General features: G+C 39.3%; 1 protein-coding gene across 1 annotated transcript in view; it reads left to right on the forward strand.

Annotated features, from left to right (window-relative positions):
- Positions 1–27,495, forward strand: part of map3k10 (mitogen-activated protein kinase kinase kinase 10) — a 33,807-nt gene continuing 6,312 nt past the window's right edge. Inside the window, exons 1-7 of the mRNA XM_082182481.1 lie at positions 1–2,764; positions 19,201–19,381; positions 19,463–19,611; positions 21,439–21,614; positions 23,027–23,273; positions 25,135–25,257; positions 26,094–26,229. Of these exons, the coding sequence (XP_082038607.1) occupies positions 1,897–2,764; positions 19,201–19,381; positions 19,463–19,611; positions 21,439–21,614; positions 23,027–23,273; positions 25,135–25,257; positions 26,094–26,229 (1,880 nt within the window). The 5' untranslated portion in view covers positions 1–1,896. The remainder of the gene's footprint in view (positions 2,765–19,200; positions 19,382–19,462; positions 19,612–21,438; positions 21,615–23,026; positions 23,274–25,134; positions 25,258–26,093; positions 26,230–27,495) is intronic.

Raw genomic sequence — 27,495 nt, forward strand, 5'->3', positions numbered from 1 at the left:
TATTTGGATACAAAGTCAGCCTCAGGAGCTGACAGCTCGGTCCATGGAATAGATCGTCTTTCTCACAGATAAAGGAAACGGGGGTAGAAACGATTCGATTGAGATGGACGACAGGACGACTATCTGACCCAGCTGGGAGAAATATTACAAGAGCATCCTTCAGTGGATTTCGATGATGTGTACAACATATGGGAATATTTCAGCATTATGATACGCCCATGCGACGAGCTGTGTGGATGTTGTGATGTACAGTGAACGATCCAAGCAACCGTAAACACATCTGAATTCAGAAAACTGGTAGTTGGGCTGGAAGGACGTATGGATAGCCTACTTTCTCTCTGATCTCTGGATTACAAGAAATATCGTTGCAGAATATAGAAAGGAACTAGGTGGCTATTATCATCATCATCATCATCATCATCATTATTATATTATTATTATTATAAAGATGGTGGACGCATTTTGTGCTGGCTTTTATTTGGGCAACATAAACACATTATTGAGAATTTCGTCGCCTAATCGCTACGACCTGGATAAAAGTAACCTTTATGCAAGCCATTCGCATCACTCTCATTCTTCATAGAATGATCTCAATATCGCTATATCATAATAATCCAATATCAAGCCGAAGTTCCGCTTAAGCTTATCATACATTTCTATTTATAGACGCAACTGACTCCAGCTTTATGGATCAACTGCTCGATGACAATAAAATGTCTACTGTTAAAATGACAATCATGGAACATGAGGACTTGAAATAAGAACTTGCGCTTCCAGTGGCTTTTTTTATGACTTGAATTAAATTGCAAACAGTAGACGTGTAGTAGCCTAGCTATAGTAGGCTAACGTTTATTGATTAAATATTAATACGCCTTTCCAAATATGCTAAACGCTAAATGGGTAGGAAATATTATGTATGTCGACTAAATCTAATGACAACCACTGCTCTGCCATCTCTCTGTTGTGATTCTCATCTTAAAATGGACGCGCGCTTTCCTTGACGGCAATTTAGACACTTGAACCTTCTTATAGAGTTCGCAATGTACCGGTTTTACACTAAACAAGACAAACGTGAAGTGAATATTACGAATGTGCAAATAATTGTGGATGTTTTGGGATCGCGAGCTGGCGCATCTCTATGAGCCTATCAGAGCTGAATGTCTGAAGATGCCTTAAGTTTGCGCATGCATGTGTTTAAGGCTATGAATATTCATTAACGTCCATTGCTAAGAGCAACATCGATGTACATTTACAAATATGAGAGTTTTACATGGATCGGATTTACATAGATTAGAGGTTATGACAACATTCCAGAAATTTAACCCTTAAGCTACTAGATCCTGATATGTGGTGTTGGTCAAATTATCAGAAGACCCACCTAGTTCCTGTTTTATCCTGTAGTAGCTAATATTCTTTTAGTTAAGGATTCTGCTGTTACAAGAAGAAATCAAGCAAGGCCTTCAATGATTCTTCTAATGGAAAAGCCCAATGCTGCTCAAGCAACCAAAAAGAAAACATTCCTACGTCTTGATGGACTGGACATTCTCATCTAATCTCATGGACTTTGGATCTCATGTTTCTCTAGAAAAAACGTTTATTGTAATGCAAAACTGTTATTCAGAATCCTTGTCTTAGTCATATTAGAGCTGTAAGCATACATTGACTGACTACAATGGCTCTATAAATGTTAACACGCACGCAAAGTGTGCTGTGGACAATCCAAGCAACTGGTGAGGACAGTGAAGGGGCAGCCCAGCAGAAGCTTTACTCATTGATTTCTTCCCTCATCAACCAGGCCTGCACTCAGTAGATGGGCTCTGCATGGATATTGTGCGCAAGTTGACAGAGGGCCTCCTCCAGCTTTTGAGACCTCATCGCTGACCTGTGCACTCAGTGATGGACCCATATACAAGACTGAGTGGAGTAGGAGCTGGAGGTGGTGGCAGTGCTGCCCCACTACCTTGCACCAACATTGGAGGTTCCTGTGTTCCCCCTGTCCTCCCAGAAAATACAAATTCAACACCCTGCCTGACACACAACAGCAGCAGCAGCCAGAACTCCTCTACTCGTCTTTCCTCAGTGGGATCCCCAGATTCCCATCTTCCCCATCATCATGATGGCATTAACACTTACTGGACAGCTGTCTTTGATTATGAGGCCACAGCGGACGAGGAGCTGACCTTGCGACGCGGTGACCTTTTGGAGGTGCTCTCCAAGGACTCCAAAGTGTCTGGAGATGAGGGCTGGTGGACTGGAAAGATCCAAGACAAGGTGGGCATATTCCCTAGTAATTACGTAACCCGACGGGATCCAGCATTGCCTCCGGGAGGTCTGGTCGGTGGGGAATCGCCACTGGATATTGATTTCTCAGAGCTGTGCTTGGAGGAAGTGATCGGCGCCGGCGGATTTGGAAAGGTGTATAGGGGTGTGTGGCAAGATGAGGAAGTGGCTGTTAAAGCGGCTCGTCAGGACCCAGATGAGGACATCAGTGCCACGGCAGAGAACGTGAGGCAGGAGGCCAGACTCTTCTGGATGCTCCGACACCGCAACATCATCGCTCTCCGAGGTGTTTGCCTGCAAGAGCCAAATCTTTGCCTGGTTATGGAATATGCCCGTGGTGGAGCACTTAACCGGGCACTTGCTGGGAAAAAGGTGCCTCCTCGGGTACTGGTGAATTGGGCAGTGCAGATTGCGACTGGAATGGACTACTTGCACAACCAAACTTTTGTGCCAATCATCCATCGAGACCTCAAATCCAGTAACAGTGAGTAACGTTTCTTTATTGTTCACTGTTAAATTAAATGTGCAAAATTGTACCTTGTCATTGGGTCACTACTCCTAAAGGGGACAACTTTGCACCTTATCTACACCTAAAAGGTCCACATTATTACCTTAGCATAGTATGTCCCCCTATGTTACTACTATGAACCTTACAAAGGTACAAAGATGTCCCTTTGAGTGGCAAGCAGTTGTACCCCTAAAGGTAAACATTTTGCAAAAATGTTATTCTGAGTGTGTTCTGATGCATTCAACAATAAATCTGCAATGGGAATTGTACGAAAATCATGGGTTTGGCACTGGTGGAGTGAACAATAGGAATAGATGTTGTGTGTGGACTTGGAAATTGTTCTTTTTCTTTTTTCCTATAGCCTCTTGTCGTTGCATTGCTTTCTCTTCTTAAGACGAACTGCTCTGCTCTGGAAAATACTGGGCTATTTTTGGTCTTTTGTGCTATTTGCAGCTAAGCGCAGTTGGAGTTGTTGTGGGCAGAAAGAAGAGAGTAGCTGAATGGATGAGTATGGATGCATTTTGGAAAATGAACGCTGCACACTAGATATACTAAGTGTTCGATTTCTGCAGTTTTTGCAGTAGCAGAGCTTGACAGACCCTCAAGAGAAGATTTAGTAAAGTCTGCTAATCCCTGTCAAATCCATGAAAACAGTCATCCCAGTGCTGCTCCCTCTCTCAGCAATGGGATGCTTGTTTACTGTGCCCCTGTAGACACAGGAGGGGTGAAAGCATTAGCTGTCAGAGTTTAGAGTTTCACTGCTTCTCATTATCCAGGGGCTCTGAGCTCAGGTATCCTCTTCAAACTGTAGGCGTACTTGGAGATTGGCACAGCTGCCGTGGCAACAGAGGCGGATTCCATGCCCTCCAGCCTCTTCCCAGCTCCCCTCAATTGCACCCTAGACATCCCCCTCCCCCATAGTACAGTCCCCGCTCAACAACACAGTACAGCGGGATTGTGTGTATGGTATAGTGTCCCCTTTAGTGCACCAATAATTGCATTCCTTCACTAGTGTTGGTGTTTGTCACAAAATTGATCTCTGATTTAGTACCTCTTAAAACTGGTGTGTAATTCAACTGGCTTTGTAAATGCAACATATTAGAACACCGATACGAGCAGTCAGGACAAAAGACAAAGACTTTTACATTTGCATACCAAAATTACTGTAATAGCTGCCTCTCCCTCATGTTGCCTGGAGGGCTAATTTGAACATACTTGGTTCGCTGGTTGTCAGTACATCTGAATAACTAGGATAATCTGATTACTGTGACCTCCTTTAAAGTGATGTCACTCTGTGTGTGTGAGTTGATAGGCTGGAGTCATTGGTCAGTTCATGTCGTTAACTGAGCTCACTCTGGACTTAAGTTACCGTTGTTACAGAATGGCCCACACTCTGGGAAAACAAAAGAGAAATGGGGATCAATTGGATGGGTGACTCAGCTGAGAGTAACGCTAAACCCCCGATCACCTTCCCTTGACACACTCCTCAGGCAGGTCTTTCCTGGAACACAGGAATTGCTAATGGCCACTGTCTAGTGCAATCAAATAGTCGTGGCACACATTTTTCCACTCTTAATGAAGCCAATTAATATCCCTACTCTCAAGTTCAATATTATGTTAAAGGCTGTGGAAGACCGATATATTAGTCAGACATGTTAATAAGATTATATTTGACAATTTTGAGATTATCAGCATCAGCCAGTAGCTGGTCATTCCACCTAGTGTCACTTTAAAAAGCTATGTCAGCTGCTAGATCATGGATTTTATGCATTTGGATTCTCAAATTATAGCAAATCTTATTTGTCATCATTAAATGTTACTGAGCTGTTGCCTTGGCTTTTGGCTTGCTTAGTTGGGGACATTTAATATTCAAGAATATTATTGATCTGCCTTACTTAAGGTGGACGATGACGCAATTTTCTTCTAGAAACAAACTGTGTTGTATTATTTTTATGTTATCACGGTGAAGCTGCTTTGATACAATCTGTATTGTAAAAAGCGCTATATAAATAAAGGTGACTTGACTTGACTTGACTTGACAGGTAAACCATGCCTCTTCAATGACAGGACACGTTTACATACTCAACCGTGGACGTAAAAGTGCAGTCCTGTATTTGTATGACCTTTACACATCCCTTAACAACAGTCTTATGTACATGCACACCTAAAATGTACAGACTACTAGGTTTGTGGTTGTTTTGGACTTCTGATTATCTGTTTTGAAATATTCACCTCAGTGAGGCTGGGCCCTTTTTCTACTCTGACTACAGTTCAGTTATTGGCCATGTGATGTCCATACCATCTTAGCAGGTGAATTGCTTGTAAAGGTGTAAATGAAGACTTGTCAAATAGTGTTTTACAAGCAGTTGTAGAGAAAATGAATCAGGGAGGTGTGTCCGAGAATGGCTGAGAACACAGCAACATAGCAACAATGACCCCTTTATCGCACGCCCAAGACAGAGACGGCTCGACAATGACAGGGGTCACTCGCCTGGCTAGAGAAGGGGAGGCTGGATATGAGAAAATGAGCGTCTGGACCATGCACTAGAGTTCATATTGATACAGGGGACAGGGGGAAAGACTAAGGGATGTGTATGAATACATGTGTGGTTATGTTTGTATGTCCTGGAAAAGCCCCAGGGTCTGAACTCACACAAGGTCAGTGGTGGGTTATAAGCACCGGGGTCAGCGGGGTACAGGGTTGAGCGACTCGTTTGTCACAAATGACAGATGAATGGCTGTAGTTCTAATTTTCCTGTTGCTCAATTTGTTGAGCATTGCACAAGGTCATGGGTTCAATTCCTAGAGAATTTTAAGTCTCTTAAATGTATAGCCTAAATGCACTTGCACATGACATTACATCACAAACTATGTACTTACTGTATCTACCTGTGACTAAAATGAGTTATATTGGTATTTTAGTTCGTTAAAAGCAGTGTTGGGGAAAGTTACTTTTAAAAGTAATGCATTACAATATTGCATTATATATTTTTTTTAAGTAACTGATTGCATTACTTAGTTACTTTTTAAGTTACTTTTTCCTCGCCTGTGCTGGGCTTGCTTGCTTGTTTTTTTAATTACCAAAAAAAAGTTTTGGCAAATGTAAAGGCCCTTTCTCACCAAAAATGAAATGAATAATCCTCAGACTGAAGGGAATGCAAATTAACGCCTGTACAGTAGAGGGCGCAGCTCAAACAAACCTTTCACTTTTTACTGTTTTTACTACCTCTCTCACACAGACTCAGTAATCAGAAGTTTAGCTTTTCAGGCTACAAAAAACTTTTACAAAAGAGGCTTGACAGTTTCACAACGCCACTCTCCTGCCTTTACGACAACTCCCTGCATTCATGCGACACACAAATGTCACCCACAATTTTAGGATTCCATTAATAAGTAATAGGATACATTCCTTTCCCACCGATTGGAATGAGTCAGACGGGATGGTGGTAAAAGTGGGGCCATGGACTTTTTGTATTGTTTGCACTCTGGTTAGTGACCATGAGTCATTTTTTCCGGCCCTTTATGTGTTAAACGTTATACACCAATACCATTTTTAGAGGCCTTAGGGACAGATTTACTTACAGCTTGCTCCAGTGCAAACCCTCTTTTGGCGTTAAAAAACTACTGTCAGTAATTTACTAAAGACACACAGTGAAAAATTAACGCTGAAAAGGCGCGGACACAGTTATTTTTGCGGCTGACCTTATTGCATATGCATTTGTAGAAGTTTCCCTTTCAGACACAAAATTTGTGGGAGTATTTATATGAATCACGCAAGGTGATTTACTAAGGTTTGCACTAGTCAATTTACAGGTATTTGTGGCATTATTTACCGCCCCAAAAAAGCATGTTTTAAACCAGACGCTAATTTGTGCTGCTCTTGGTAGATTGCGTTGGTCATTATGGAAATGATCCGACTGCGTCTGTGTTCTTTAATTTGTGTGTCGTCAGTAGATCTCGCGCAAAACTTTCCACTCCCATCTGTGCTTTTATGGAATTGCACTCTCACGCTAATCTGCCCTGTTTAGTAAATCTGGCCCATAGTTTGAGAAGCGAGACCTGTATTTATAGTAAAGCCATAATTTTCCTATGTGTCCTCACTCTCAAGTAATGTTGGCAAGTCTGTAAATCGTCCAATGAAGCAATTCAGCCCAGTTAATTGAATTTCCCAGCATTACTTGAGAGACAGGACATTCTAGGAAAGTGTGCTTGATGCATTCACTCCTCGTCTCTGTCTCTGCAAGCACTCACTTGCACTCCGCGCTCCATAGCAGCTCTACGCAGGCGTGAATATTGGTAATGAATTTATGTCATACACATTGTTAATTGTGAAGTATGTCCAATCTGCTGTTCGACTTCTGGTGTTTCTGTTTGCAACAAACATTGCACGTACACTGCATGGAAGAAATCCATGACCTTACTTGAATGTGCATCACAATACAGAGGAAAAGATCTGACGCTACTTCCGTTAAATAGTGACTTTAAACAGTGTGATATATAGAGAAGCTCTAAGGGATGCCATGCATGATTATGAATGTATATTTATATTGTTCACGGATAGTTTTGGGAAATAAGTTAAATTATTTACGATTGATTTACTCTTTCATATAGGCATTATCCAATAAAAGCAAGCTCCAGCGCTGACTGTGATGCTCTTTGGCTCATATTTAAAACATCTCTGTTTTGGTGGGAATTGGGGATCTGTAGTACAGGTGTGTTTAGAGGCTGTGTGTATTGGCCGTCTTTTGTCTAGGCATGTGTCAGTGAGAGTGAGCAACTAGTGTAGGTCAGTGTCTTTCTTAGTTTAAACTTTGACACAGTTTAAATGCAAGCCAGATAGCAAATACACACAGTATCTGCCACAAAAATCAATAAAGAGACAATAAAAAGTAGGCCTGGCGGTCTTGGTTAATGAACTGAAGACCGTAGGCCTCATATGACTGAGTAACACTGTTCTAGTTAATATATAACCAGACAAATTTTTTGCAGGCATGAGAATTTCTTAGTTGTTTTCTATTTAAAGAGTTAGAGTCCAAGGTTTGGCTCAGAACTCACGTGACGCATGGCAAAGAAGACACACAAAGTGCTTATCCACACCCAAACTGAGCATACACTATAATGCATCACACACAGACGTTTACTACGGACTGCAGCATCACACAGTCAATTATCAAAGCAAGACCTACCCACACAGATAATATACACACATTTACACACAGAAGTGTCTACAGGTGTAATGGCACAGTAAACACAGACAGTACCACACATCTGTACCCACCAAGTGACAAAGCATAGAGCATGTCGTGGATATCATGGGAAAGACACAGAGTGTATAGTGTTGTAGTCCACATACCCTTGCAATGCACACTGAACAATACATGCAAATGTGACGACACAGGCAGCCACTATACTGTAGCTCTGTACACTGAACGCACTGGCATGGCCGAGTGCCTCAGATCTTGGGCACAATGCCCATGGCTGGCCTGCTCTTCTGCCATCTTACTGTGCCATAGAAGTCAGAGGAGTATTGTTGGATCACTGAAAGCAAGGCAGACGGGAGCAGGGAGCAATGCATGTCAGTGCAATACAAGGGGGAGCAAGGCAGAGCCTCCCTAGACTAGAACAGGTTGTATTAGAGTATCATGTAAACAGATCATTACACAGCAGCCATGTTTTCATTAACCAGTCCCTTGAGGTCAGATGGTTTATTATCTCATAGAATGTCGGGTGAATTCATCTTAAATTGTAGCTTGGGTGAGTTAAAGGGGTATTTCACCACTGGCAAAATGGACTTTTAATAAAACTTGGCTGCTTATGCAGTTGAAAGATGGAAAAAAGTTAAATTGGTGAGACCTGACTTGAGAAAATGGTGGAATTGATTTAAATCTTAAATCGGATTTTGTTTTTTAGGCCATATCGCCCAGCCCCAATGCAATGCTTTAATTATTAAAGAACAGCCATTGAAGAAGAAGTGTGCCTGGCAAGTGTGACAACACACAGATAAGAGGAGTAGCTCTGGCAGGCAGGTGTTTTGCTGACTGTCAGGTGCTGCTTGTGTCATGGAGTGTCTCTTTGCATGTGCCTCAGGTGACATTTACCTCAAAGAGGCCTGACAGCAGCACAGCTGACACAGAGAAAAGCTGGCTGTCCGCAGGGACATTTAACCCTGTGGGATAGGGAGGCCATGACAACTACACAGCAACTGAAGAGAATGTCAGTAAAGTTTCAGATTATTTACTTGAAATAAACTATTGAAGATAAAATTAAAGATGAATACTAGTGTTTGGAGAGGATTAAAGAGTGAAAAGGAATGACCCTGTTCTGGAGTTCTTTCGCTGTTCTCTCCTCCCTATTCAGGCAAATTTTCATGCAGTTCCTGGTTGGTGGTTTGCATTCCAAATGTCCCTAAAAGAGGCTCAATGTATGTCTAGAGAACAAGGCCCTCATCAGTACAGCCCAGGTTATAATAACACTGTTATCTATTGACATTACCGGCAGTCTATTGACATTCGAACAGAGTCGGACAGAAATTTGACTCTAATCGAGAATGCGGAAACTCAAGGACTTTTAAAAAGCACAGACAACAAAAGCAGCAGCATCTAATGTCTGAAAGTCACCATGCAGAAGATCATATGGGTACAAAGCCATAATAATATCTCTCCTGGAGGGCAACGTTGTGCCGTGCTGGAACTGATTAAAGCTCAGTGAGCCGTTGGTGTCGCTTCTGCAGCCAACCAAAGGTATCGGTGACACGAGGTCTTCCAATGTAAAACCAAGCGCACGCACGCTCTAGGCCTGAAACCCTGTGCACATTTAAATGACTAGTTTCTTGCTTTCTAATGTGTTTGTTAACACTTTATTAGGGATGGGAATCGTGAAGAAGTCCAATTCCTCTGAATGAGTACTCTTTTTTTGAAGAAAAAGTACATACTTTTGAGTGTGTAGCAGAAGAGTAGACAAGCTTTGGGAAGGAAAATCACATAAAATTGTGTCTTTAACAGACGCATTGTCGCACATCTGCCATGTCTGTAGTTTTTAACACTTTTTATTCGTGTAGCTCTGCACCAAATCCTCATCCAAAGCGCAATGGGTTGTGGGTAATATTAGCCATCAGAGTGTGAACGGATACACACTTCAAAAACTAATTTGAGTCATTTGTTCAGGAATCAGACTAAATTAGTTGCTCTGTATGTTTTTGATTCACAAAATGAACTGACTCGTTAGAATCAAGAGTTTGGGAACCAGTGTCACACTTATGGTTGTAATCGTCCAATGCGGTTGACGCAGAATAAGCTGTACAAAGTCTTTAATGAACACAAAGAACACCAAGGAGAATCGTACACTTGCCACACATAAAACAAAGGCGATGACCAACAACCAACTGAGCTAAACAGGGAGTATACATACACTAGGGCACAAACAAGGGAACTAAATGAGACACAGGTGAAACTAATCAGTGACTAAAGAAACTAACAAGAAAATGAATAAGGCTAAACAGAAAGGAAACACAGGCACATGAACAAAAAGACAATGAAACCAAACAATCCTGACAACAACACGACACTGGTTGTCCTGTATGTTTTCGGTTCACACTAGAGATCATTCTCCACCCTGACTGTATTTACGATCTCGATATTTTATGATTTGGCTTTGATCTGGGGCTTTTCCTGTCAGATCTTGCCAAGAAACGTATTCTTGGCAAAATAACCACGTACAATATACTAAAGCTACTGTGAAAGTGCACTTTAAACATGGCTTTATGAAATGAATGGGACATCGGTCTCATTACACACTATAAAGCCCAGACAGACTGCCATATATAGCTCCTCTTCAGTCCTTCTTTCATATTTATATATTTCCACATCTCTCGCTCTCATTTTCTTTCTTTTGCTGCCTTTTTCTTATGCTGCTTGCTGTCTGAAATATCCACGTCACTCCCTGTGTTTAGCACTCCTACATATAAAGCACACAAAGCCACAGCACAAGAATACAAATACATACTTATGCAAACAAACACACACACACACACACACACACACAGATGATATGCCCCATTTCCTCTTGCCCTTGCTTCATTCCTTTATTCTCCTTTCACCCATTCCCATCATCATCCCTCTCTCTTTCTCTTTCCCCCTTTAGTTGAGTGTAAGAATGGATGCCTCGGCAGGCGACAGCTGGAATCTGATTCATACGGGAATGGAGAGAGGTAGGCAGGGTGAGAGAGAGAGAGAGAGAGAGACGGAGAGAATGAGGGAGAGAGGGGGGGATGAGAGGGATTGTCTGTAGGGCACAGTGATAAAGAGGAAATGCATGCAGTCTCCCAGAGACTGCTGAGGATAGGGAGGAAAAGGGGGCCACACTCAATGATTGGTCCAAACAAGCCCCGCCCAGCTTAGTCATGCCTCCGCTGATTGGTCCACAGCCATGCTTGCCACCAGCGCTCTTAGTCAATAACCTTTTCAGTGAAATTCTGCTTTGATGGCTGTTTATGTCACTGTGCTGAAATCAACTAGATAAGAATAATATCTGTCCATAAATATACATACACTCTAAAAAAATGCTGGGTTATTTCAACCCAATCTTGGGTCAAATATGGACAAACCCAAACCTTGGGTTAAACGTAACCCAATGGCTGGGTTTGTCCATATTTGACCCAAATTTGGGTTGAAACAACCCAGCATTTTTTAGAGTGTACACTTAAAATATGTTTTCTGGAGACCTATTTTCAAAGCTGAATATAAAGACCTTCTGTGTTAGGGTAGGTGATGTAGCTAAAAGTTAAATCGCAAAAACAATTATGCATTTTAATTATATTTGATGCCTTGATATTTATGTATTTGCTCTGAAATGGAGTAGAATATCCTAAAAGCCATTGTAGCCTAGCATATTCAAATGCTTCACACCAAGAACGATAACTATAGATAACGATAGATATAGTTCTAAAAATCATTCAACGAGTCGGTGTTTCCCAAAACAGCATCGCACAGAAGTGTGGTTGGCACGACAGCTCTCGACCTGTGGTTAGAAGCAGAGTTCATTTGCATGACGTGTGGACTTAATAAATCATTATCTTGAGCAAAATAAGCAAGCTTACATTCAGTATCTGATATATTGCTCTCTCTATAGACGCAGGTCCAAAAATAGGAACCCCTAGGAAACACAAAGTGAAGGATTCGCACTGCTATGTCAGCATGTGTGAGTCTGTAAAACATCTCTCTCTCAGCAGTGTAATGTAGTGTACTTGGGCGGAAGCAGCAGGTAGAATGAAGGGGAACAAGGGACCTGGTTCAGCCACAGTACCAGCTGTTCTTGCCTTCAGGGGACCGTTTCATTTCACGCTTCTGAACTATATATGGCACTGAGGGGAGAATCTGTGCCTTCAGATTAGAAGATATGGAAGAGGGGGCGACTCTCCTATTGAGTGAGACACAGACCTTTTCAGGGAGACAAAGCGGACAGCATAGAGTGGGTGAAAGAAAATGTTTCACAGACAGCTTGTCTCTTTCTTGAATTGTAAGCCTGACAAATCAGGCAACGTTTAGGACTGTGACATGCCTGTGCCAGATATTACCATATTGTAAAATGCATATTTCCCTTCCTGGATGCTGATTGGTCAAAAATTTTACTAAAAACAAGTGATCAGCACAACAACTCAACCTCTTTATTGGTTAATAATAAATCAGTGACCGTTCAAATATTTTTTATCAGCCTGTTGACTTTAAACTGCTGGATGATGTGCCGTTCTCATGGATTGACAAAGAGACAAATGGTCTAGTCTCCAATCGGATCATGAAGGGTCAAGGGTCAAATTGCTTGTTGTATTGACAAACAAGGGTCGCAGTGTGACAGATGTGTGTGCCATGACATCAAACACACTGCACTTTATCATCATCAGGCTTGCAGATGGAGACATATATAAAGGAAATGCTAATTAGGTTGTATTTGATGTCAATTGGGGGCCAGATTGTACTTTGGAATGCTGGGATTGGCCAATCAGAATCAAGTTTTATATATATAGATATACACACACAGTACAGGTCAAAAGTTTGGAAACATTACGTTTTTTAATATTTTTGAAAGAAGTCTCTAATGCTTATCAAGGCTGTGTTTATTTGATCAAAAATACAGAAAAAAAACAGTAATATTGTGAAATATTATTACAACTTAAAATAATAGTTTTCTATTTGAATATACTTTAAAAAATAATTTATTTCTGTCAACTTTTTATCAATTTAACACATCCTTGCTGAATAAAAGTATTGATTTATTTCAAAAAAAGAAAGAAAAAATGACTGACCCCAAATTACTGACCAGTCGTGTATATTGTTGTTACAAAAGATTTCTATTTTTAAAACATTTGCTTCTTTTTTTTATAAAAAAATTTTCCCCCCTACTTTTTATTCATCAAAGTATCCTAAAAAAGTATCACAGGTTATGAAAAAATATTAAGCAGCAGAACTGTTTCCAACTTTGATAATGAATCATCATATTAGAATGATTTCTAAAGGATCATGTGATAGACTGCAGTAATGATCCTGAAAATTCAGCTTTGCATCACAGAAATAAATGATAATTTAAAGTATAATAAATTGAAAACCAATTATTTTAAATTGTAATAATATATCACAATATTACAATTTTTTTTTCTGTATTTTTGATCAAATAAATGCAGGCTTGATGAGCAGAAGAAACTTCTTTCAAAAACATAAAAAATAGTAATGTTTCCAAACTTTTGACCTGTACTGTGTATATATATATATATATATATATATATATATATATATATATATATATATATATATATATATATATATATATATAATGCATAGAATGTAAATAAAGTGTGAATATAAATGTAATGAATGGGAGTTATGGTTGATGTCCTGTGGATATGATGGTTGGCTAGAGATTGTTTGATGTCAGACTGTTGCGAGTGGTAAAACCTGTGTGACTGTCCTCTCATATATCATCCCAACACATAAACACACACTTACATGCATGCTGTGAATGGCCAGCATTAGCCCTTAGTGACGAGCCACAACAGAACTTAATTGGAACAAACATGCACGTATATGCAGTGTACACACACACACACACACACACACATTTACCATTGACACACCCTCGCTTGTTCAACCTCAAACATGTTCAACCAATGTGTTTTGTGCCTCTTTGTTCATTCCCATGAACACCCTCTCTCTCTCTCTCTCTCTCCTCGCATATATTCACACAATCCTATATATTCTTTCTCTGTGACGAGCACACACACACACACACACACACGTTCACCCCCTGATAACCCTCCGGTGGCAGCCGTCCGTCCCTCAGCGTGTCATGGCCTGGAAGACAGCGATGTAACAATGACTTATTAACATTGTGAGCAGCCATCTCCTATTCTCCTAATCGCCCCTCAAACCAGAGTCAGAAACACACACACACACACACACACACACACACACACACACACACACACACACACACACACACACACACACACACAAACACAAACGCATACATTTAGAGAGAGAGAGAGCTGGGTAAGATCTTAACAAAGTCATGCTTTACACATTCACTAAGAAATATTACACTATTAACTAACATTAATCAACAATGAGCAATACATCTGCAGTATTTATTCATCTTTATTAACGTTAGTATCATTGTTAGCGCAGCTCCATTACATTTAAAATGTTAATATTGCATTAGTAAACATTAACAGGAGTTTAATAAATGCTTTAGAAGTATTTTCATTGTTAGTTCTTGTTAGCTAATGTAAACTAATGATAGCAAACTGAACCTTATTTTAGTGTCTTGAGCTTTAGATAAATGAGTTATGAAATACGATTCTCAAATCACTGGAAAAAAAGAAATGTTATCTGTCTAAATTAGTACGTTTGTGTTCAAAACAAATATCTGAACATTTAAAAAAATAAATAATTGGCCTAAAAAGCAAAGCTGGCAAGAACTTGTTTTTGAATATGTGTATTTTGATGTTGTTGTTCCTCTGACAGATATTTTTATTATTTATTTTTTTGTCTTGTCACTTGCTTTGCCTCGGCAGCTGTCAAACTTCTAAGGAGATATTTTAAGCAGAAAGCATGTCCTTGTTTGAACACATGAAATGTGTGAAGTACACAGTGTTTCAGACAAAAACAGAACATCTTTTGATAAGCAATGATAATGTTCATTTTGTGGTACTTTCATCTAATATTTCCGAATTTCATCTTTAATCTTGTGAAATAATTGTTTTCACTTTTAGATATTATATTATATTATATTACAAAGGCGCCAATCCAAACCACATGGCTGTGATCAGATACTCTCTCAACTGCTGTTTTTTCATCGCTGTCATTTTCGTCGTGTGTTTATTTTGTTATTGAGACAAAAGCATTTACATATTCATCTAAACGTCGCTCTCGGCAGCGCGGATGGTGCCAGTGTGATGGTTTAACTGGGGACCGTGTTCATTGTGACTTTATGCCAGAAGTGAACGATCGTCAATTCCCAAAAACTTGAGCAATTTGTTCATTATACGATTAAACTTTCTTACTGTGCTGGTATCACGTATTTACCTGTAACGGCAGAGGCCCTTTTAACAAAACAAAACAAAAAAAAGCTTATACCCAGTTCGACAGACAAGGCTTAAAGGGGTGGTTGATTATGATTTCACTTTTCTAACTTTAGTTAGTGTGTAATGTTGCTGTTTGAGCATAAACAACATCTGCAAAGTTACAACGCTCAAAGTTCAGAGAAAAGGGAGAGATTTGCTTTTAAAGAAATCACTTTTTAAGGACTAGAACAAACGGCTGGTGGGACTACACAACATTCCTCCCGGGTTAGTGACATCACCAACCCTAAAATTTACATAAACCCCGCCCCCGGAACACGATTTATAGATTATCAAGACAGAATATGCTAATCAATGACTAGAAGATAACTACACATAAACTACATAAATTCATCAACTAATCATTCAGAAATGTCCTGTTGCTTCTACATGTTGTCTCTTCTTCTTGAGTCTCTCCATCTTTCTGACTCCGGTTTGAACATAAAAGGCTAAACGTTTTTGACATTTTCAGTACATGTCTGTGTGAGGTAAAAGGACACGAGCTCTTGAAGCTCCGCCCCCTGTGCCGGGAGCAGCAGCTCATTTGCATTTAAAGGGACAGACACAAAACGGTGCGTTTTTGCTCACCCTCAAAAAGTGACAATTTAACATGCTATATAAAAATATCTGGGGTATTTTGAGCTAAAACTTCACATACACTTCCACAAATCTTGGATGTAAACAAATAAATATCGATACAGTGTTTTTTGAGAATCAATACAGTATCGCCAAACATATTCACGATATTTCCCTTACACTCCCAGTAAAGAGCATGTTTTTTGGATGTGATACTCTGCTGGGAAAGAGAGAAAGGCTCCACCTGTTCAACCTGAGCTTGTGATGTGCTGGTCAAACAGAAACTCAGCTGTGTTCCCTTCCTGTCTCTCTCTGCTCCCGTTTGCATATGTGTGGTGATAATGGAGCAGCAGGCTGCACTCCACCCTTCCCCACCCCAATCAAACCAGTCCAGCTGACTATTGACACTCCAAACATTTCCATAGCCTGCCCGCACACGGAAACACAGGAGGAAATACAGTGAGGAGAGAAAAGAGCAGGGCACCACAAACTAGCATCACTCTCTCATACACACTCACATATTTATATATAAATGTATATATGTGACCCTGGACCACAAAACCAGTCATAAAGTCGCACGGGGATATTTGTGGCAATAGCCAACAATACATTGTATGGGTCAAAATTATCGATTTTACTTTTATGCCAGAAATCATTAGGATATTAAGTAAAGGTCATGTTCCATGAAGATATTTTGTAAAGTTCCTACCGTAAATATATAAAACATTTATTTTTGTGAGTGAATGCAGCACAATCGTGAACATAAATGCACAACTTTAAAGGAGATTTTCTCAATGTTTAAATTTTTTTGCACCCTCAGATTCCAGATTTTAAATGGTCATATCTCGGCCGAATATTGTCATATTCTAACAAACCATACATCAATGGAAAGCTTATTTATTCAGCTTTCATGTGATGTATAAATCTCAATTTCAAAAAATTGACCCATGTGACTGGTTTTGTGATCCAGGGTCACATTTGTGGTCTATATATATATATTTACAGGGCTTGACATTAACTTTTTTATTTTTTGTTGCTCATCAGCCACTGTGACTCGTGGATTTCCAAAGTTACTAGCCACTTAGCATTTTTACTGGCCACAATTTTGACATCGACACCATAGGGAAAAACTGCCACATAGACATTTTTAATATTAGTGAATAATATCTCATAATTTGGCCGCAGGTATATTAGGCTGCTGTCACTTTAAGACCTGACGCACAAATCTATTATACTGTTATACTTGCGTTTTCTTTCTCAACTGTTTACGTTCACATAAAACATAACTTACTGTGTTTACGTGAATACTCGTAATATGTAGGACCCTCTTGAAAATGAGATGTTGCATCTCAAGAGGCTTTCCTTCAATAAATTCAAACAAACTCGCCAAAACCGGCATTTTGACATTATTTTGTGTGTATTTGACCGTTTAAGCGCAATAAGCAGCGTTAAAGGCCACTGCTGAAATCCATATATATATATATATAGGCTATATACTGTATATATAAATGTTTTATTTATTCCACTCCATCCGGTGTGACTCATGTTTGTAAATATGGAATAGACAGAAAGTCTAGTCGAACTCTTTCAAGTCTTTATGCCAACTGTATAATCATCATGTGGATGAATGTGGCGTGACAGTGGCTTTGACCAGTGTTTCCTCATCTGTTTTTGTCTTATGTACCCGTTGACTTATATAATTCTTGTTCTAATAAACTAAGCATGTGGGTCTTAGTAGTTTCAGTAAACAGGTCTGAATTCATGGATAACAATGCCAGGATTGGTCTCTCTCCTCTAATGCCACTTCTGTGAAATATTGACATTGTGCTCTACATGCAGTTTACTGGCGCCTGTCTGTTCTGTGTATGCGTGTGTAGTTTAAAGCTTGTCATGTGTCTCGATTGGGATGTAAAACTAAGCTTGTGTTGTGTTTAGATGAGTGTGCACTTTACCTTAGTTACGTGAAAGAGAGAGCTTGTGTGTGTGTTTAAGAGATCTTGTTTCTCTTCCCTGAACACATGCTACTGGCTGATAAATATTTGATATAGTATAGAGCTTCAACTCGCTCCAAAAGTCTAGAAGTCTTCATTTTGCTGAGTCTATTTGACCCAATTCAATTTATTACTTTCTTAATAATTTCCGAATGTTCCTGGTCTTATTATGAACGATTCATATTCCATTATTACATTCCGGAATACATTGCATTTATTCAATATTTTCATCATGTACACTACTGTTTAAATGTAGGGGGTCGGTATGATTTTTAATACTTTTCAGCAAGAATAATTTAAATTTTACAAAATATTTCCATTTCAAATAAATGCTCTTCTTTTGTACCTTACAATTTTTTTTTATATGGATTCCACAAAAATATGAAGCAGAACAACGGTTCAATATTGATAATAATAAGAAATGTTTCTTGAGCAGCAAATCCGCGTATTAGAATGATTTCTGAAGGATCACGTGAATTTTTTTGGTCACTTTTCATGGTCCAATTGATACCGTACAATCAAATCCCGCCCTATATTTTGTTCCCGCTGAACATATGGTTTCTCTCAGAAATACGTCACATGCTAAAGTTAAAATGGGTTGGTAACGCCAGTTCAAAACAATATGATAATGAGGACCTTATGTAGCTTAACATATAGGACCTTAAAGTAAGATCTTACGGATCTATGCATGAACTGCTCATTTTAAAATCTTCCCGTTCTACTGACATTTATGACATTCGCTTCAAACATTACAATAACTCTAACTCTAATTACTAACTCTACAATAAGTAAATCCACTTGACATCACCAGCTAATTACTCTTTGACAGCGATGCGATGCCATAGAAATATACAGAGCTACCGCAAAAACTAGCTTGCAAGCTTGTTTCTCCGCCGCATAAGGACTAAAGAGATCTAACGTGATCTGTAGATGCATTTTTGTTTGGTTTTGTTTTCTTGAAGTGTCACTATGTACATCGTTCTCATATGACTCAAATGTGTGTTACATATGTTTGCACTTCAGTTTTATCTTAATGGCAAATCAAGGGTGTTGTTTTCCATCCTTGTGTAAAGCTTCTGCTTTCCGAATGATCTGGTTTGACGAGCGCCACTGGGACTATTAAATGCAAAATTGTTATTGTTTCCACTATTCCATTATTCAGAAATATTTCAACGATGAGCAAAAAAACTGGATCTTCAATCCACTTTGGCCTCATATGTGTCTGCTCTTCATTTCAGTTCTGATTCTGGAGCCCGTGGAGAGAGACGACCTGTGTGGAAAGACTCTGAAGATCACAGACTTCGGGCTTGCTCGGGAATGGCATCGCACCACAAAGATGAGCGCGGCGGGCACGTACGCCTGGATGGCTCCAGAGGTCATCAAGCTGTCACTGTTCTCAAAAAGCAGCGATGTATGGAGGTGAGCTGCCGTCCTCCTGTGGACTGTGTTTTACAGCCTAACTAGAGGTTCTGTGGCTGATTATGGTCTTTTTCGTGTTAGTTTTGGAGTGCTACTCTGGGAGCTGCTGACTGGTGAGGTGCCGTACCGTGAAATTGACGCTTTGGCTGTGGCGTATGGAGTTGCCATGAACAAGCTGACCCTTCCCATCCCCTCCACCTGCCCTGAGGCCTTTGCACAGCTCCTGGGAGGTAAGAACAGTTTTAGTTGAACCCCATGAAACATGTACCTGTGAACATCAGGAGTTCAGGCCCTCGAGGTCCACTTTCCTGAAGAGTTTTGCTCCGACTCTAATCAAACACACCTGAACAAGCTCATCAAGCTCTTCAGGATTACTTACGCCTGCTACAGACTGTACGATTTCGGCAATCCTATAAGCTCATTACAATCCCACTGTACGACATGAATCTAATAAACTTGGGTACGACATGTATGTAGACTGCATGATGATGACACCTATTGAATCGTAGGCTACGACGCTAGTTATTATAGAAGAATAACCCGTCATCAGCATGAGCTAGTGGTGAACAAATAGAGCAAGAAGAATCGCGTCGGCAATTGTGGTTTTTATGTGCGCTGAAACAAAGAGGAGAATATGGATGGGATCGTGGCTAGAGAAAAGAGGCCAACTTGGCACATCAATCTTGCAAATGGAGCTTGAGGAAAGAAGTTTTAAGTTTTCAAGTCGCGTTGCTCAATACACAATTTCATGTTGCATTTTTATTGGCTAGTCTGTAGACGAGGTCTTAGCACTGTGAGATGATCATGCTAAATTTATGACATTGTCGGAAAATGATTGCAGGCTATCTTTGGTCACAAGATCGTGACTCAGCCGTATTTGAAGCTCTCTCACTGTACGGCGTAGGCCCAGCGTTTAGGAGCCACGACCTCAGACATAGACCACAATTGGCCATCTTTTGTCAGGGACAGTCCAAAATCGTACAATGTGTACCGGGCATAAAAACAAAGCCACATGAAGGCAAGCCTGCAAGGTTAGCCAAAAAAAAGGAGACAAGGCCATTTTTTTGAATGGATGTCAATGGAGAAGAGGCCTCACGGTTTATCATTTAATGAATCGACAGCCCATTGGCTAATCTTCAACATGTTTGCTCTAAAAAAAATCATTTTGGATTGATCTATTTTTAGAGTTTACACCGAAAAAAAATGCTGTTTCATAAGATAAGTCACGGGCAATTGTGCGACAGGTATGATTCAGTTTACGGCACTTCTCGTTCATTTCTATGGTATCCGCAAACAGTGATTGACTGTCACACTCGAACTCAATGACGTTGAGGCTGTAATGTGATTGGTTATCAAGTCACACGTGATCCAAGTTAGCCGTTCTCCAATAGTAGAGCCCAGAGGTGTAAAGTCCAGGTTCAGGAAGTAAAAGTCCTCCTCAGTATTTTGTTCCAATCACCTGGATTTGCTTATTAGCACAGTTTTTAGACTGGAGACAGAACTAATTAGTGAGTTCATGGATGGGAAAAACATATCCCAGCTAGCAAACAGTCGTCTATTAGACGTTGAATAGACGTAAATCTTCAACGTCTAATTATGACTTTTCAACGTTGAAATGTCGATCTTCAACATCTTGATGGAATATGTAAAACTCTTTAAATTTATTTGAGATAATAATGAACATGATTTGCTAGTTTGTTTTTCTCCGTTATGTTAGCATGTATAACAGACCCATCCTGTCTTAGATGATCAGTTGTAAACACGTAGTCAAACAGTCCGGCCGAAACTACTTAGTTGAAATCACGTCGAAAACCAGTCCAAGGCGGATCGACTTATTTTCAACCATATTTCAACGTTGAAAGGCGGTAATCAGGACTTTTACTTTCTGACCCCTGGACTTTACACCTCTGGTAGAGCCACAGACCCTCATGTCTCCCAATAATACGACCATCTCTGCTAAAAAGTTAAGGCATGTGCGTTTGATCAAGGTTGGAGCTAAACTCTCGAGGGAATCCTTGTTTTACATTGCATCCTCACTTTTCTCTCTCTCTCTGTAGAGTGTTGGTGTCCTAACCCACACGGGCGTCCTTGTTTTGGGAGTATCCTAAAGAGACTGCTGGACATTGAGCAATCAGCCATGTTCCAGATGCCCCTGGAGTCTTTCCATTCCCTGCAGGAAGACTGGAGGCTGGAGATCCAGCAGATGTTTGATGAACTACGAGCAAAGGAGAAGGTATGGACCATAAATAGATGTTTGTTTCACGTTTACGGTACATCTCAGGGATTTAGTAGCTTACCAGTAGCTTGTGGTGGACTCCTGAAATATTTTTAGTGCAATAGTTTAATGCATGTTTCAGTTGATATTTACACTGTTTACACAAGAAATATGGATCACCATTTACCGTATTCTATCGACCAATAATATCATACCACATAATTAACCCATTTAACTATATAATTAATATTATTTGTTTAATAATATTAATTAACATTCTAAATGTCACATCAAAGTATTGTCAAGTTTGTTTTTCACTTTCAAATAAAATATCTACAATAATACAGTACAATCTTTGCTTTATTTTTTTTTACTGTCGGTTACCAAACAATACCATAATATTTATATTACAATTTATATTAATATATGATTTGTTAAAACCAGGTCACATCAAAGTTGCATCAAGTTTTTAAATTATTATTTTTAAAATGAATAAAAATAAGTACAAAATAATTAAAATAGTTATTTTCAAAAGTATAGCACCGTTCAAAAGTTTAAGGTCAATAAAATGTTTAAATGTTTTTGAAAGAAGTCTCTTATGTTCATCAAGGCATTTATTTGATCGAAAATACATATAAAAACAGTAATATTGTGGCATAATATTACAATTTAAAATAATTGTTTAACTTAGAAAAATTATGTTTTTTCAGAAATCATGGAAATATGCAAAAAATAAAAAAATGCTGATTTGGTGTTTAAGAAATATTTCTTATTATTATCAATGTTGAAAATATGATATGCTTAATATTTCATAATATGAAAATATTAGGCTTAATATTTCATAATATGAAAATATTATTTTTAATATTTCATAATATGAAAATATTATGCTTAAATTATATTTTTTAAACTGTCATACATGCACAAGATTCTCAGAAGTATAGACAGTTCAAAAGAAACAGCATTTATTATACAGACATCAACAATGTAAAAGTCTTGACTCTTTACTGTCACTTTTGATAAATTTGAATGCATCCTTGCTTAATAAAAATATTAATTTGTTAATGTTTTTTGAAAGAACTCTCTTATGCTCACCAAGGCTGCATGTATTTTAAAAAAAACAACCAAAAATACAGTAATACTGTGAAAAAATAAATAATCTTATAGACCCAAACTTTTGAAAGGTAGTGTACATTTACAGGTAGATATTTGATAAATTTAGGATCTATTAAAGATACAGTAGAGATTTTGTGTGATTTAAGAGACCCATGTATGTGTACACACAAGTATTCTGAGCCAATATACAAAATTAGTCTAATGCGTGGAAAAATCGTATCATCTACGCCTTAAAGAAATTACACTAATGATATGATAAGCAATAACTTGTAGGCGTAGTGGATTAGTGGTGTAAATTACTGCCTGTTCATTAGGAGTTGCGATCCTGGGAGGAAGCTCTGGCACGGGCCGCTGAGGAGCAGAGGGAGCAAGAGGAGCATCTGAGGAGGCGCGAGCAGGAGTTAGCCGAGCGGGAGATCGACATTGTAGAGAGAGAGCTCAACATCATCATCCATCAGATGTATCAAGAGAAACCACATGTTAAAAAACGCAAAGGCCACTTCAAAAAGAGCAGACTGCTTAAACTCGGCAGGGACAGCAACTGCATCAGTCTGCCATCTGGTGGGTGGAATGGGAATCTAACTATATTTATATATTTATTTATTGGTCATTTTTAATCAAATCATTGTTATTTTTCAGTAAAATGTGGTATATTTTTACCATACAGTGCAAATCAAATCCGAATTAAATTTAAAAGGAAGCCATAAGATTGTAAACTGTAATGTCCTTAAAGGTACAGTGAGTGATTTCTGAGAAACACTGTTGATATTTTAAATCAACCCAAACAAACACACCCCTCCCTTCATTGCTCCGCCCCCAAAATGCACGAACACGCAATGCAAGTGTGGATGTCTCTTTCTTTATCATAGCTGAAGCAGAGGAAAAAGGAAGAAGGAAAAATTAACATACAGTACACAAGAGTATATTCAATCAGGAGTTAGTTGTTAGTCGCCAGCGGCTCCAAACAAACAATGACACTCAAAACTGTGGATAACATTACAACAACAGCATATCTTGGTTCTGTGAAACATAGCAGCATCCACACCAACTGATGGCAGTGTTCTGATTATTATTATTAGGGCTGGGGGAATTAACGCGTTAATCTTTGCGATTAATTTGAGATGTTTAACGCGTAAAAAAAAAAAAAACGTAATTAACGCAGCACTTTTTTTTTTTTTTTCTCGTTTTAATGGCTTCCTGTTGCGGCTGCTATTGAAAAGGCCGAAAATATGCCGTCCCGCCCCTCCGTGTTCGGCGATCAGGTTTCATCCTCGCGCAGCTTTCATGAGCGGGTCTTTTCCGCTCCATGTGTGCACGGCACTCTCTGTTCCGTGTGTGTGTGTGTGTGTGTGTGTGTGTGTGTGTGTGTGTGTGTGTGGGCGCGCTGCGCTCTCTGCTCAATGTTCCGCTCTGTGTTTGTGCTGCGTGTTCTGCTCTGTCGTTAACGGCCCAAACGCTCCAATCATGTACCGATCACGCACTGGAAAAGCAATGTCCGCTCCGATAACGCGAAATTTCTCTGTAGTAGACTAGTAGACAATAGCACTGCTGAGCTGGTATAGTCATGCTAGGCAACAATGGTAAAATGACCTGCTCTGATCACATGCTCTGGTAATAATAGCTTTGTAGGGCTATATTTTATTTTGATAATTAGTCAAAAAAAAATTTTTTTTTTACATTTTACTTTACTTTTAAATTGCTTTACTTTACTTTTAAATTGATTATGTTGATTGATTATCGAAAAAGAATAATATATTGATATATTGATGTTAAATATTATTTTAATATAGGGTGATTTTCTGTTCCTTTTTATTCCTGTGTTGTTTAATTTATTTAGGTGATTCTAAGTTTAAATATTGATGATTACAAGCTTGGGGGAAATGCAATTAATTGCAATTAATTACAGCAAATTGTGCAATTAATTAGTAAAAAAAAATTAATCGATTCCCAGCCCTAATTATTAAATGAAAACACCAAAAACGCACCACACAAAAAAAAAGTGCACAAGCCCCAATAATACAAATAGGTGAAAAGTTGCAAAAAAACTCCTGCACACTTTATAAAGGTAAAAAATACAGCAAATGAGCAAAAAAAATCCCATTTTATCTTACATTTGCATTTGTATTGTCTTTTCTCATCTTTTTGCCTATTATAAGCACAAGCAGTTATGTTGCCCGCCGCTTGAAATTCTTAAGCTCTTAAAAGCCATTCTGTTCATTGGCTGTCAATGTTTTTATCATTCATGAGCTGGAAAAAAATCACTCTGAAAGTGTTTCCATCGATATTGTCATTATCATTGTAGCTGTGGTGTTCACTTTCCTATCCTCATTAGAGCGATTATTAGAACTTTATAATTACCGTTATAGTCATTGTCCTTGGTGTGAACGTGAGTTGCGTCTCTGACAGCATGTGTCTGTTTTAGGTTTCGAGCATAAGATCACGGTGCAGGCGTCACCCAGCGTGGACAAGAGGAAAGGTCAGGGGAGTGAAAGCACCACTCCTCCAGCCAGCCCAGGGGTCATCCCTCGCCTCAGAGCGATACGCCGTGAGTCAAGACCAGAGGAATACACTACATTATTTTGCTTTTATATAGTGGAATAAATAAGAACCAGAGTGCATTGCTGGTCAGCTTAGTACATATTGACTGATGCCTGCACTGCCATGTGCCAAGAATCAATACCTAGACACTGTGAAGTGCATTGAGACTGTCTTAGCTTACATACTTGTGTTTCTATTTGAACACGCCGACTTTTTGGGACTGTAGCTTATTCACCGTATCCCCCAGAGTTAGATAAGTCCACACATACCCTTCTCATCTCCGTGCGTGCCGTAACTCTGTCTGACGCACCCACCGCTAGCCTAGCTTAGCACAAAGACTGGAGGTAAACGGCTCCAGCTAGCATACTGCTCCCAATAAGTGACAAAATAACGCCAACATTTTCCTATTTACTCCGACCAAGTAGTAGTGCTTCGCCTTCTGAGAATATAGTTCCCAGTATGTATACGGTTAGAAGATGGCTGTGTGTCATGTGACCTTGTTATTTGTACAAGCTGTGACTATACAAATCACAACATGTAAATAGGAAAATGTTGCCGTTATTTTGTCACTTATTTGGAGCAGTATGCTAGCTGGAGCCATTTACCTCCAGTCTTTGTGCTAAGCTAGGCTAGCGGTGGGTGCGTCAGACAGAGTTACGGCTCGCTCGGAGATGAGAAGGGTATGTATGGACTAGTCTAACTCTGGGGGATACGGTGAATACGGCGTGTTCCTTTAAACCATACTTCAAGTAGAGTTTTGTAGCAATAATATGTAGTTTGCTAAAACAAACATAATATTGAATATTTTCTGAAATGTGTTCATCACTTGTATGTATGATCTAGTGACACCCAGTGATGGGAGGAAGACGTGGGGCCGGACGGCAGTGTGTAAGAAAGAGGACCTAGGGACCAAGAAGAAGGGCCGAACATGGGGACCGAGCTCCACACATCAGCGCGAGAGAGTCGGGGGGGAGGACAGGTACACCAAAAGAATATTAAAGGATATTAAATCTTTTCCCGCCAGTGTTTTTGAAAAAAGTTGCCAGACAGCGCCAGCATTTTTTTGATCATTGTCACAAAAGTTTCATGGCTCCTAGAATATTTTGTTGTATGCATATCTGAACATGCAAAATATCAAAAGAAAGGGCAAACCCTCTGCTTTAAAAAAAAACTGTTTTATTCTAGTAAATTTCATAAAAAAGCAACAGTTTGAGCAAAAGGCTGAGAAAATCACGTTTTTGTCAAAGACTACATCCAGATCTGATTCAGAACGATGATTAAAAGATAGATGGATAAGATCGAGTCCATCATCGCCCTGGCGTACCTCGTCCTGACATTTCATTCAGTTTTGATTTATATGCCCTTTAATGATGATGATCACGTTATTTTACATATGCACAGAGAATGTCTAATAAGGGGAGAACTTCCACTCTCAGTAAACTTCCGGCTTCTGAACTGGTTGCAGTTCCACTCTGGTTCCACATGAGGGCGCTCACAGGACGAGTGCAGAATGAATGGAGGTCTATGGCGCTATACCCCTCAAAATCCACTTTTCTCAGGATATCATTTTTTGTCTAGTAATTTGAATGTTGTATTTGAAAGGAGATGCAAAGAAATTACACATTGCTTGGTGTTAGATTTTTTAGAGTCACTTATTTGCTTTAAAAAGTCTTTTAAAATGTCAATGACGTCATACACATCGTACGACCAGAGATACTGCTTTATGGCAATCCTTCAGTCACTTTGGTGCTTTCGCGCTCTGCACTTTCTTTTCTCTCGAGAAATAGGACAACCCTTTGCCCACTATTAGAACAATTTATCATTGCACACCTGCGAGGCATTTTTCTCCTTTTTCTAATTATTATTTATTTTTAAGGTGGCAATACTATACCATATGTATCCTGTATTTCCTAACACAAGAATAACACAACAAGTACCCAAATTAAATGTATTTTCCGTGTAAATTTCACAGTACATAATAACCATAGGCAGATAAAAGTGGCAGCAACCAAAAAAAAAGTTGCTGCGTTGAAAAAAAAAACTTGGACGAAAAAGTCCGCCTTAACATTCTGGTCCCGCTTCGGATGCCACGATGCCATCAAGCGGTATCTCTGGTCGTAATCAGTCCTTCACTGACCAATCAGCGTTCATTAGCAGAATGCTAGCGTGTTATGGGCAACAACAACTCAACCTGTAAGAAATCGAAAGGACATAAGTACTCGTTCATTCAACTTTCCTGTAGTTT

Source organism: Leuciscus leuciscus, assembly GCF_965113295.1.
Source record: "Leuciscus leuciscus genome assembly, chromosome: 10".
NCBI lineage: Eukaryota > Metazoa > Chordata > Actinopteri > Cypriniformes > Leuciscidae > Leuciscus > Leuciscus leuciscus.